Here is a 14,582-nt window from a genome sequence, read left to right on the forward strand (position 1 = left end):
GGTACCTTGGTTTTGACGTCACGGTTCGGTATGGTTTCGGTACAGAAGGGGGACAATTAAACCTCTTTCTTTTCAGTGGTTTACTGAACAAATTGCTCTTTCTTCAAAGCGGACCTATTGTGTCCCTATTTACAAGATGGGAAATAAATGTCCCCGGAGTGTGCATGTGAAGGTTTAGCTCAAAATACCCCACAGATAACTTTTTATAGCTTGTTAAAATTGTCACTTTTATGGTATGAGCCAAAACGCGTAGTTTTTGTGTTCGTCCCTTTAAATGCAAATGAGCTGGTGCTCCCGGCCCCCTTTTCCACATTCAAAACTATACGAGTGACATGCCTTGGGTATTCTGTAGTCTTTGCTAATGATCCATTGATATGGAGCTATACATTGATACTCCTGATATAATTTTTTGAGGTATTGGCAAATATCGTATCGTTGGGTATGAGAATCAATGTCATATCGTGACAAACCTTAAGATTTACACCCCTATCTTGATCCACTTAAAGGGGTCTGAGTTTTTTTTTTTTAAGTGAACTCAAGTGTAAAACACACTCATAAGAACCAATGAGGTTTGATCTCACGCGTCAAGCAAGTACGGTTGAGCTTTGTGATGAGTGGGGCGGGGCAGAGAGCCGTGGGAACGGAGCGAGGCCGGTGGAGTGAATGATAATGAGCGACACCTGCACCACAAAACGCTCCTCCTCAATGCATGTACTTACTATTAAACCACTACTAAACCATCTGATACAATAGGCTACTTACCCAATACTAAAAATGACTTCATGAATCTATAATGCAGATATACTGCAGTGACCCGTTAAGAACTGGAATAAACAATCATGATGTGGTCATATACATTTTTTAATCACCGTGTACCAGAAAGCAAATATCAAATATGGAATTGGTGCATCCCTATTTTGTTATATTTATATGTGAATATTTAGAAAAACTTAGAATATAAAATGATATAGACTAAAATTATAATATTTACAACAAACATGGTTTTGTACTATGATTATGTGGTTATGGTTCTTCTTTGTAATAAAGTATTTAATGCACTTTTATTTTAGTTACAGTAATTCTGTTGTGTGTTTGTCATTTTTATTATTTTGTCTTGAGCGTGTCCTTATAGTATTCATTATTTATTTATTAGTTGTAGTTTATTTGGTATATCAGTTTTAGTACTTCTCGTTAAATTAAATGAAATGAAAAAAATGTTTTTTTGGCAACTAGCAAAAAAAAGATTTTATGATATTATTTTATTTTACTTCAGTTAAAGTTTATTTGAAGTAACAATGCATTTTGCAACACTTTTAAAGTTAAAAATCTCACTGTGAAACAGACAACAAATGCTGCACTCAATATACTGTATTTCTTTTTAGACTGCAGGATAATATACAGATTTATTTACCTTATATTAACTATATATATATATATATACATACTGTATATATATATTAACTATATAATTTGACTGGATAATATTGTTTATGGAAATATGTTAATGAATTAACAATTAAAATTTGTTCCTAATGAATCTAGCTAATCTACACAGTCTATACTGTTATGATCTATAGATCATATTAAATTATTATTAATATTAACAAATAAAAGTACTAAGCTTATTAATAATGCAATTTAAATCAATGTAAAAATGCTGTTAACAACTCATTTTACATCCACAATCTGATGCATTTCCAAGTAAAACATGTTCTCAATGAGAGAAAAACAGGGTGGGACTTTCATCCCTGAAGAACTGATTGGTCTCTAAATAATAAGTGGTTGAAAAATAAGAGCGTAATTTACTAAGTCTTTGGAGGAAAATTGCTTAAAATTACAGTTTTTCTGCTCATCTTTCCCAGTCAAGATCTGATGAGTTCTCCAGAGGGTGCTGTGTCTGATTTTGCTGCTTGAACTCGTCTATGTAAAGCAGTTCCCTATCTGTCGGTCACTATGAGTTATGTCGTGACGACATTAGGGGGTTTACTTGGGAGCCCCAATCCTCTCTGACTTTAAGGCAAAGCAAGGCAAGGCAAGTTTATTTATATAGCACATTTCATACACAATGGTAATTCAAAGTGCTTTACATAAAAGAAAAGAAAAGAAAAATAATAATCACAACAATAAAACAAGGAATTTAAAAACTTTGAGAATGATTAAAAAATTTATTTAAGATGTTTAAAATGAATTTAAAATGGTTAAGAAAAACGATTATACATATAATACAGTGCAATCAGTTCGGACATCGCACAGTGCTCATTCAATAAATGCACAGCTAAACAGATGAGTTTTGAGTCTGCATTTAAATGTGACTAATGTTTTAGCACATCTGATCTCTTCTGGAAGCTGATTCCAGCTGCGGGTGGCATGATAACTAAAAGCACATTCCCCTTGTTTTGTGTGAACGCTTGGTATTTCTAACTGACTCGATCCTAATGATCTGAGTGGTCTGTTAGGTTTATATTCAGTGAGCATATCTGCTATATATTTAGGTCCTAGGCCATTGAGTGATTTATAAACGAGTAAAAGTACTTTAAAATCAATCCTAAATATAACTGGAAGCCAGTGTAAGGACCTGAGGACTGGTGTAATATGCTCAGATTTTCTGGTTCTAGTCAGAATTCTGGCAGCAGCGTTCTGGATGAGCTGCAGCTGTCTAATGGTCTTCTTGGCAAGGCCGGTGAGGAGACCATTACAATAGTCCACCCTGCTGCTGATAAAGGCATGAACAAGTTTCTCCAAGTCTTGACTGGAAACAAAACATCTAATTCTTGCAATGTTTTTGAGATGATAGTATGCGGATTTAGTTACAGCTTTGACATGACAACTGAAACTAAGGTCTGTCTCCAGAATCACACCAAGATTCCTGACTTGATTTTTAGTTGTTAGACCCCTAGACTCAAGGTATGCATTCACCTTGAGAACTTCATCTTTGTTTCCAAATGCAATGACTTCGGTTTTTTCTTTGTTTAACTGAAGAAAGTTCTCGCACATCCAACTGTTAATTTCATCAATGCATTGGCAGAGGGAGTCAATGGGGCTGTAGTCATTTGGAGATAAGGCTAGGTAAATCTGGGTATCATCTGCATAGCTGTGATAGGCGATTTGGTTCTTTCTCATTATTTGACTTAGTGGGAGCATATACAGGCTAAACAAGAGCGGTGCAAGAATTGAGCCTTGTGGGACTCCGCATGTCATGGACGTCCACTTAGACTTATGCTCTCCTATACTCACATAATAACCTCTCCCTTCTAAGTATGACCTGAACCATTTAATTACCATGCCAGAAAGCCCAACCAAGTTTTCCAGTCTCTCTAGTAGTATGTTATGATCGACAGTATCAAACGCAGCACTGAGATCTAGTAGTACCAGCACTGATATTTTGCCAGATTCAGAATTTAAGCGAATATCAGGCAGAGAGCCGTGGGAACGGAGCGAGGCCGGTGGAGTGAATGATAATGAGCGACACCTGCACCACAAAACGCTCCTCCTCAATGCATGTACTTACTATTAAACCACTACTAAACCATCTGATACAATAGGCTACTTACCCAATACTAAAAATGACTTCATGAATCTATAATGCAGATATACTGCAGTGACCCGTTAAGAACTGGAATAAACAATCATGATGTGGTCATATACATTTTTTAATCACCGTGTACCAGAAAGCAAATATCAAATATGGAATTGGTGCATCCCTATTTTGTTATATTTATATGTGAATATTTAGAAAAACTTAGAATATAAAATGATATAGACTAAAATTATAATATTTACAACAAACATGGTTTTGTACTATGATTATGTGGTTATGGTTCTTCTTTGTAATAAAGTATTTAATGCACTTTTATTTTAGTTACAGTAATTCTGTTGTGTGTTTGTCATTTTTATTATTTTGTCTTGAGCGTGTCCTTATAGTATTCATTATTTATTTATTAGTTGTAGTTTATTTGGTATATCAGTTTTAGTACTTCTCGTTAAATTAAATGAAATGAAAAAAATGTTTTTTTGGCAACTAGCAAAAAAAAGATTTTATGATATTATTTTATTTTACTTCAGTTAAAGTTTATTTGAAGTAACAATGCATTTTGCAACACTTTTAAAGTTAAAAATCTCACTGTGAAACAGACAACAAATGCTGCACTCAATATACTGTATTTCTTTTTAGACTGCAGGATAATATACAGATTTATTTACCTTATATTAACTATATATATATATATATACATACTGTATATATATATTAACTATATAATTTGACTGGATAATATTGTTTATGGAAATATGTTAATGAATTAACAATTAAAATTTGTTCCTAATGAATCTAGCTAATCTACACAGTCTATACTGTTATGATCTATAGATCATATTAAATTATTATTAATATTAACAAATAAAAGTACTAAGCTTATTAATTATGCAATTTAAATCAATGTAAAAATGCTGTTAACAACTCATTTTACATCCACAATCTGATGCATTTCCAAGTAAAACATGTTCTCAATGAGAGAAAAACAGGGTGGGACTTTCATCCCTGAAGAACTGATTGGTCTCTAAATAATAAGTGGTTGAAAAATAAGAGCGTAATTTACTAAGTCTTTGGAGGAAAATTGCTTAAAATTACAGTTTTTCTGCTCATCTTTCCCAGTCAAGATCTGATGAGTTCTCCAGAGGGTGCTGTGTCTGATTTTGCTGCTTGAACTCGTCTATGTAAAGCAGTTCCCTATCTGTCGGTCACTATGAGTTATGTCGTGACGACATTAGGGGGTTTACTTGGGAGCCCCAATCCTCTCTGACTTTAAGGCAAAGCAAGGCAAGGCAAGTTTATTTATATAGCACATTTCATACACAATGGTAATTCAAAGTGCTTTACATAAAAGAAAAGAAAAGAAAAATAATAATCACAACAATAAAACAAGGAATTAAAAAACTTTGAGAATGATTAAAAAATTTATTTAAGATGTTTAAAATGAATTTAAAATGGTTAAGAAAAACGATTATACATATAATACAGTGCAATCAGTTCGGACATCGCACAGTGCTCATTCAATAAATGCACAGCTAAACAGATGAGTTTTGAGTCTGCATTTAAATGTGACTAATGTTTTAGCACATCTGATCTCTTCTGGAAGCTGATTCCAGCTGCGGGTGGCATAATAACTAAAAGCGGACTCCCCTTGTTTTGTGTGAACCCTTGGTATTTCTAACTGACTCGATCCTAATGATCTGAGTGGTCTGTTAGGTTTATATTCAGTGAGCATATCTGCTATATATTTAGGTCCTAGGCCATTGAGTGATTTATAAACGAGTAAAAGTACTTTAAAATCAATCCTAAATATAACTGGAAGCCAGTGTAAGGACCTGAGGACTGGTGTGATATGCTCAGATTTTCTGGTTCTAGTCAGAATCCTGGCAGCAGCGTTCTGGATGAGCTGCAGCTGTCTAATGGTCTTCTTGTGAAGGCCGGTGAGGAGACCATTACAATAGTCCACCCTGCTGATCGTGATTAATCGCATTGTTATGCACAACATTCAATAATGAATTAAAAAGTAGTGTATTGTGCACTTTTTCATTTCAAAGTACTGCTATATGAACAAAAGTGCAATAACATTTGGTTTGCAAACACTTTAAACAAATAAGGTGCTTTTTACAGCAGTATTCCTTTTACATAGTAGCAGTTAAAATATTTCTTGTAAATATCAATTTATAACATTAATGTAATCAAATTAAATATTTACCCACTGCGAGGGCATTAACGTTTTTATAAAAAAATACTTTATAGTTTGTTATAGAAAAACAGAGCTTGATGGGTGAGTGCGGGTGGGTAGACACTCGTGTGTGTGGGATGTGGGAGAATAAGGGTGTATCACACTAGGCAATCTTAACCGTGACTGAGTGCGTCTGACCTCCAAAGCCCGGTTTATTTGACTAGTGTGATCACTCTGGTCCGTTTAGCCGGCCCTGGCTCGGTTGGAAGAGGTGGGCCAGAGAGCGTTTCACTTGTGCTCGGGCGCGGCACGCATGTAGTGTCGGAGTGCTGAACTTCTGATACGTGCAGCATGATTGAGTGAACATATCTGAGCATCAAAAGTGATAGATCTGTAAAGCAATATATTGTGAGAGGGCCGTGTGTTATCGTGTCCCAGATGACTCAAAATAATAGTTAACAAAACGATGCACTCCACTGTGCTGAGCGAGAGTGCTTCTCTGCTGTGGCGGAGCTAGGGTGTTATGCATGGGGTGGCCAAGGCTTATTCAGGAGGTCCATAGACCATGACAGAAAACCAGTGTGTAACTCCAACCTGACATAAAAAAAGCATGAATAAATTCTATGATTACTGAATAATTCACATTACCCCTCATTAATTAAATATACAGGGAACCCTATTGTCAAGGTTAAAAGTAATTGATTTGTATTCAAGTTCATATTAGACCATTATTGTATTGTAATATTATAGGCCCTATCTATACAGTTTATTAATTATAATAAAAAAGAGCATAAATGAGTAAATAAATAATAAATTTAATTTTTGCAAAATTCTCCTCTCTAATGTACATTTTTCTCACTAGTTAATGGACAGTGAATGGATTTTCTGCTGTTATGTGTCAATGCAAAACAGTCTCTCGGCATTTCATGACTGGGTTGAAAAATGTATTCTAGCTGTATGTCTTTCGGCTGTTGAAACATTAATTGGATGATTACATGAGACACTATACATTCAGTAAGTTGTAGTGCATCTTTCAACATGAATCGGATGTTTATTTCATGTTTATTTCATGCTATTTAAAATGCACTTCTGCTTCGCTTGAACTGAGGTAAAGCAGGAGCGCGCATGAACCGTCACGCTTCTCAAGAGCTCCAAAACTGTATTTATCGTTAGAAATTCTTCACAAAACGAACAGAATTTGAATGCTCAGACTTTGTTTCCTATTATCAAAGTGACCTGCTCTGTCTTGTCTGTCAGTGCGTTGTCTGTCGTGATCTACACCCCTGTGTGTCCTCTCTGCTCTGCAATGTTTTTCACTCCGTAAGAAAATGGCGCGAGAGCCTGGAAATGGACGAGATGAAGCACGATGCGGAACGTGTCGCATCCTTGAGTTCGAGGCTAAAATAAGAGCCTGGTCTCATGAAAATGCGTATAAATAGTATGCCAAATAAAAACGAAAACACGTGGTATTGATTCGCAAAAATGGACTTTGGCATGCATATGATACGCATGTGTTTGGCGTGCATATGATACGCAGTATATTCGCGAATATATGATACACATCTACTCCACAACCCTAAACCTACCCATCGCATAGCATATATATACACGCCAAAGTCCATTTTTGTGTATCAGTACCACAAGTTTTCGTTTTTTATTTGGCGTACCAATTATACGCACTTTCATGAACATTCAGTACGATTGAACAAAGAAAATGAAGTAGTAGCATATTAATTATTGGGGTGGCACCCGGGGTGGCCGATCAGATGTCAGGAGTGTCCTGTACAGACAGATACTAACACACACACACACACACATAGAGAATAAACAACTTCTTTAAAGCTGTGTCGTTTAAACCCAAGCTCTAATCAGGAACCTTCCACAAACACCCAGATATGAAGTACTTTTTCTCAGCTAGAGGTTTCAGACAACATTCTTTTCTATTTTCTAATGTTTAAAAAGTAACTGCTTTCATTGTATATTGGTCATGTAGATTAGAGTACGTGTACTTTATCACGATAACAGGACGAGTAAGAGTAGAACCATCGCTGTATTTAAAATCTGCTTGAACCGTGGGGAACTTTGGCAAGAACAGCTCTGATCCAAGCCTTACTGTGCTTCCCTGCTGCGATGCTATAAAATAAAAAACCGAAACCCTACACATGTCCACTGTTCTTTGATAATTAAAAATTCTCCAACAGGAACCCTGTAGAGTTAAATGCTTAATTTGCCAACATCAATTATTTTCTACAATCATTTGAAAAAGGAGGGACAATTCGGCATTTCCTCCATCTCATCCCAAATCCACAGCGAAACTCCAGCTTTGCCGCCTAGTTTTGGCAACAGCTTTTCTGTCAGCAGCACCATGATGCTTTAAAATACTGCCTACGCAGGCAGTGCACTAGGTTTTGGTTCAGAGCCACAGAGAGATGGACGGGATTGTCCAGTGATGGAGTGACCGTGACTCTGTAGCACTGAAGGTAAGACGACATTTGATGTTTAATAAGCTTTCATGATTTTAGTTCAGTGAGAGAGAGATACGCATTTGAGATGAACTCACACACAGTGCCGTACACTTTAGACAGAAGCTTTCCTGATGCATGAACACTGCTATAACACATTACAATACACTGTATCTAGATTGTATATAAATATAATCCGTGAAAAAGCAGCAGCTGTCGTTTAACAGAACTGTAAAAACATTTTAGGCTATTGTTTTTAAATGTAAATTTAAAATTTAGATTTCTGACAAAGCTTAAACTTAGATTTCTTCCGGTTTTTGTTCAGTGAGGGACAATCAACAGATTTTTACTGTAGCATTATACAGTCTTTTAATATTAAAATCATGACGATTTTTACAGTGGACTCAAAATATAGTGATTATATTTAGTTTTACGGAAACAACAGAACAGCTTTTCTCATCTGGTGGATCGAGACCCAAAAACTGGTTGCAAAAGTCAAGAGACATTTAGAAACCAAACATCAAAACTCCAAACATAAAAAAAGTCAATTTTCCTCTTCAGTCACGATCATTTTGCAAATTGTTGGGGCCATGTGGTGAGTGAGTGAGTGAGTGAGTGAGTGAGTGAGTGAGTGAGTGAGTGAGTGAGCGAGCGAGCGAGCGTGCGTGCGTGCGTGCGTGCGTGAGTGAGTGAGCATTTTTGCGCATATTTTTATATCATATAATAAATTATATTATATTTTACTATAATATCATTTTATATTACTTTAATATGATATTTAGGACATTTTTGTTACTTTTGTTGGTCAATCAGGGAACTGTGTTGAATAAAAGTCCTGAAGAATGAGAAAAGCCATATTACAGTTACAATTATAATAAATAAATAAATAAAAACTTAAACTTATTTTATTGCCAATTTTTATCTTTGGTAATTTAATTTTGTTTAACTTCATATACTAAAATATCTAAAACGGATAGATAGATAGATAGATAGATAGATAGATAGATAGATAGATAGATAGATAGATGATAGATAGATAGATAGACAGACAGATAGATAGATAGATCGATAGACAGATAGAGATATAGATAGATAGAGAGATAGATAGATAGATAGATAGACAGACAGATAGATAGATAGATAGATAAATTAGACATTAAAAAAGATACCATGACAAAAAAAAATGAAAAATACAGCAAAATTACTAAAACTTTAAAAAATAATATAAAAACTGGAAATATAAAAATAAAACCTAATTTAAAATATGAATAAACACTGTATCTCAATGATACTAAAAGAACACTGGTGTGCGTGTGTTGGAATGTTTTGGAAGCATGATGGGAAGGCAGATGGTCTCTTCATAAGGGACGTCTGGTCCAGATGGCCGGTGTGAGTGTGTATTGCGGTGGTCCAGTGACTTACAGCACACACAAACGCTGAAGTGCGAAACTATCGAATGTGTATCTGCACACAGATCTTCCGATGTGCTCTTCTCCCTCTGCATGTGCTGTTATCTAGTCTTGAGGTCAGGAAGGGAAGGCCCTTGTTCACTAGTGGGTCACCGCTGGATATTTCTGCATTTGCTCTGGACCTGCAGATAAAGCAGCAGAGGCAGGCAGTGAGACAGCTAGAGGACGAACTAATACATCGACGTATTCAGATGAGTGGCACACGGTTAGCTCTTCTCTGTCTGATGGGGCCCCTGCTAGTTCGGGGCCAGAATGACACGGAGCCCATCGTGCTGGAAGGGAAGTGTTTAGTCGTTTGCGACTCCACTCCGACCACAGAACCCGCTGGGTATGCTTTGGGAATGTCGGTGCGCTCCGGAAACGGCCGCATCGCCTTCTCGGCTGTGAGGAACAACAACCACGAACCGTCTGAGATGAGCAACCGCACCATGACCATATACTTCGACCAGGTAACGATGCATGGGATATATGATCGTTCCTTCCTTTATCAGCAGCACATGAGGCAGCCAGTGCTGTAACAGACCCGACGCTTTCCATCTGTCTTTCTGTATTCCATCAGGTTCTGGTGAACGTCGGGAGCCATTTTGATCCGGCACGGAGCATTTTCGTGGCTCCTAGAAAAGGAGTGTATAGCTTCAGTTTCAACGTGGTGAAAGTTTACAACAGGCAAACTATACAGGTGCGTCAAAAGATCCATTCAGAAACACGTACGACCTTACGACTTAAGACCTTGTTGTTTCATATTTATTGTCTTTTAAACATTTTCTGAATGACAAATATCAAAAATGAAAATGAGATGAAAATGTGCTCATCCGAGATCAGGGTGAGTTTGTTTCTTCATCAGATTCGGAGAAATGTAGCACTGCGTCAGTGTCTCAGCAAATGTGCGAGTAATGGAATACTACATTCTTTCAGTTTTGGGCTGAGCTATTTCTTTAACTGTCTTTTTACTAAAACTTTTGTAGTGACAACAGAGGACATATAAATCAAAACCGCCGAGTTCAGCAGTTTCCAACTAGTTTTGCATTTCAGCATGACATCAAACGGCCACCATACACCGCACAAGAACATTCATGTTCAATCCAGTTATTAGGTTAGCTTGAGAAAGCCAGCCTACTGATCTGCTACGTAAGCTTTTTATTATTCTTCTTCATAGACTACATTTCTGACCACCAAACTCAGCCCAGATCTTCAGACTGATCCGACTTATAGTTTTCATAAAACTGAAGATTAAAAATCATAAAAATCTATCTATCCTAGCGACATGCTAATCATGCTAGAAACATACTAACAACATGCTAGTAGCATGCTAATCAGATTTATAGTTTTCATAAAACTGAAGATTAAAAATCCCATTGATTTACATTGAAGGAATGTTCAGATGAGCCAAGACTATTCAAACTCCATGATTAGCAACATGCTAGTTACTTGCTAATCATGTTATCAGCATGCCAGTAACATGCTAATCATGCTAGAAACATGCTAGCGACATGCTAGATACTTGGTAATCATGTTAGCAAAATGCTAGTAACATGCTAATTATGTTAGGAACATGCTAGTCACTTGCTAATCATGCTAGGAACATGCTAGTAACATGTTAATCATGCTAGAAACATGCTAGTGACATGTTAGTTACTTGCTAATCATGTTAGCAAAATGCTAGTAACATGCTATTCATGCTAGAAACATACTAGTAACATGTTAATCATGCTAGAAACATGCTAACGACATGCTAGTTATTTGTTAATCATGTTAAAAAACATGCTAGTAACATGCTAATCATGCTAGAAAAATGCTAGCAACATGCACTTGCTAATCATGCTAAAAACATGCTAGTCACTTGCTAATCATGCTAGCAAAATGCTAGTAACGGTAATCATGCTAGAAACATGCTAGTCACTTGCTAATCATGCTAGCAAAATGCTAGTAACGGTAATCATGCTAGAAACATGCTAGTCACTTGCTAATCATGCTAGTAACATGTTAATCATGCTAGGAACATGCTAGTAACTTGCGAATCATGCTAGTCACTTGCTAACCAGGCTAGTAACATGTTAATCATGCTAGGAACATGCTAATCGTGCTAGGAACATGCTAATCATGCTAGGAGCATGCTAGTTACCTGTTAATCATGCTAGAAACATGCTAGTCATTTGCTAATCATGCTAGTAACATGTTAATCATGCTAGGAACATGCTAGTAACTTGCGAATCATGCTAGTCACTTGCTAACCAGGCTAGTAACATGTTAATCATGCTAGGAACATGCTAATCGTGCTAGGAACATGCTAATCATGCTAGGAACATGCTAGTAACTTGCTAATCATGCTAGAAACATGCTAGTCATTTGCTAATCATGCTAGAAACATGCTAGTCACTTGCTAATCAAGCTACCAACATGCTAGTAACATGCTAATCATGCCAGCAATGTGCTAGTGACAGGCCAATCATGCTAGAAACATGTTATCAACATCTATCTAATCTAAATTTTCAAACTTCAGGCTTTTACAACTGCTTTAAACTTTCAGGCTAGGCTTTCTCAAGCCAACCAAAATTTTGTCTTGACAAACTTTATCTAGTTATTATTAAATATTGTAAGAATTCCTTTCTTTCTGGCTCTCCGTCCAGGTAAGTCTGGTGTTGAACGGTTGGCCGGTGATCTCGGCCTTCGCCGGCGATCAGGATGTGACGCGTGAGGCAGCGACCAACGCCGGTCTGGTTACGATGGAGAGAGGAGACAAGGCCTACCTCAAACTGGAGAGAGGAAACCTGATGGGCGGCTGGAAATACTCCACCTTCTCCGGCTTCCTGGTCTTTCCCTCATAGAAAGAAGTTCACGCAGAAAACTGATCAAAAGCGCACATTCAGCAGAAGGACGTGTTCACAAGTGTTCAGACAAGGACGCTTCTTCTGTTCCTGTACTTACACACGCTGCTGGGCTTCTTCCTCTGCATCTTTTCTATATGCATGAACCTGCTTGTTAAGGTCAGGGATGCACGATATATGGCACTTTCCACTAACAAGATACAAAATGGGGTATACAAATGTTGCTTTCTGACAAATAATCAGTGAACGGTGCTAAACCTTAGGATTGTGGTGATCAGCGTCAACCTCAGGACGTCAAACTAAATATGATATATTCTGTTATCTTTTCATTTTGAATTTGCAAATCTTGCAATCCTGTAACCTGCATTTGGGACGTGTTTGCTATTTTCAATTAACATTAAATAAAGAAAAAAAAACACACTAGGTAGGGGAAACAAGGACACACTCAAAAAAATTGAAATTCATGCAGGTTGCACACAATAAATTCAAATTTTTAGTGATTAAGCATTTTACATATATTTTTGCTAACAAAGCATATATCCATTGGGCAGATTACGTATGATTTCAATTGTTTGATGCAGGTGTGAAAGTCGTGACATCTGAGGTTGAATTGATGTTTAAAACAAATTATTCCAACTGTACAATAAAATTCTGATGTGTTGAAGCATGAATGATTCTAAATTGGAGCCTCCTTTGTTTTTAAACAACAGATGAAAGGATATAGATTTATAATATCAGCCATTACGACATAACAGCTCATTATAAAAACAATTATTGATCATCCTCATTGGCCAGAATTAATATTCAGGTGAATCCCTACATGGTGCGCATCCATAAAACATCCTAAGGCAAGACACTACAGGCAAAACTATCATTTTTTCATGCATTCGTCAATTTTGAGACTTTTACATAATATTCTTTTAAGCTAGTGAAAAAAAAACATCCAAACTACACATATAAGTGTTTATTTTATTGCACTTTATCTATCTATTTTTGTCTGTGGATTTCAATTACAGTACATATCTTTAAAGGTAATTTCTTTCTAAATGAGTTTTTATCTCCACTTCAGCAAACACCAAAAGGTTTTTACTGAGGGGTTTGTTCATATATCATTTTATACAATATTTTATTCCAAATGGTAAAATTGTGTTAGTTTTCTGTCTGTTAAAGTATGTTGATATCAATTAGTTATTATTTCTATTCATCTGTAGTGTCTTGCCTGTAAAACGAGTCGTGATTCGTCTGGTTTCTTTCTGCCATGCAGGTCAGAGAGTAAATGGACACAAATGGCTGCAGAGTCTATTTATCATCATTATCCGCCATCTGTTGTTCTGGCTACAGACGTCAGAGCCTCCAGGCCTTTCGAGGACAGCACATGTCCTGTTCTGGCTTCAAATATTCATGATGTGAATCATATGAAAACATACCATATATATATATTTATATATTTGTTTAACGGAAACATTAAAGGGACAGCTCACCCAAAAATGAAAATAGTTTGAAGAATGTTGGTAAGCAAACAGTTGACGGTAGCCATCGACTTCCATAGTATGACAAAAATACAATGGACCTTCTTGACATTTCCGGGTCTCTCAGCAGCAAGAAGCCGTCATAGTTGGGTTAACTTTGAGAGCAGTGAATATATTTGTTGCATTCCCATTTGCTCAAATAGACTGACAACGGCAGTCAGAAGAGAGAACGATGTCAAATTTTCCGTCCCTGCATTAAAAACACCCTTGTATGGAAGCCCGTTTCCGCCACTGAATAAAAAACAAAAAAGGTAATTGTGTCTTTTTATCTCACAATTCAGACTTTTTTCTCAATCAGAATCAATTGCGAGTTAAAAAGTCATCATTGTGAGATATAAACTCGCAGTTCTGAGAAATAAAGTCAGAATTGTGTGATATAAACTCGCAATGGCGAGACATTAAGTCGTAGAAATAACGTCAAAACTTATTTGTTTAACGGAAACATTAAAGGGACAGCTCACCCAAAAATGAAAATAGTTTGAAGAATGTTGGTAAGCAAACAGTTGACGGTAGCCATCGACTTCCATAGTGTGACAAAAATACAATGGACCTTCTTGACATTTCCGGGTCTCTCAGCAGCAAGAAG

At 36.6% G+C, this 14,582-nt stretch overlaps 1 protein-coding gene across 2 annotated transcripts; it reads left to right on the forward strand.

Moving 5' to 3' along the window:
* Positions 1 to 8,088: 8,088 nt before the first annotated feature.
* On the forward strand, positions 8,089 to 13,132 carry LOC107572651 (cerebellin-1-like). 2 transcript variants are annotated; one of them, XM_016259077.1, is made up of 4 exons: positions 8,089 to 8,191; positions 9,771 to 10,091; positions 10,202 to 10,321; positions 12,270 to 13,132. In XM_016259077.1, exons 2-4 carry the CDS (start codon positions 9,834 to 9,836, stop codon positions 12,465 to 12,467), a joined length of 576 nt encoding a protein of 191 aa, XP_016114563.1. In that variant the 5' UTR covers positions 8,089 to 8,191; positions 9,771 to 9,833; the 3' UTR covers positions 12,468 to 13,132. The 2 variants fall into 2 exon arrangements, with proteins under 2 accessions (XP_016114563.1, XP_016114562.1); XM_016259076.1 differs by lacking the exon at positions 8,089 to 8,191 and having other exon boundaries at positions 9,471 to 10,091.
* The last annotated feature ends 1,450 nt before the right edge of the window (positions 13,133 to 14,582 follow it).

This window comes from Sinocyclocheilus grahami, unplaced genomic scaffold (assembly GCF_001515645.1).
Source record: "Sinocyclocheilus grahami isolate Dianchi unplaced genomic scaffold, SAMN03320097.WGS_v1.1 scaffold1787.1, whole genome shotgun sequence".
Lineage (NCBI taxonomy): Eukaryota > Metazoa > Chordata > Actinopteri > Cypriniformes > Cyprinidae > Sinocyclocheilus > Sinocyclocheilus grahami.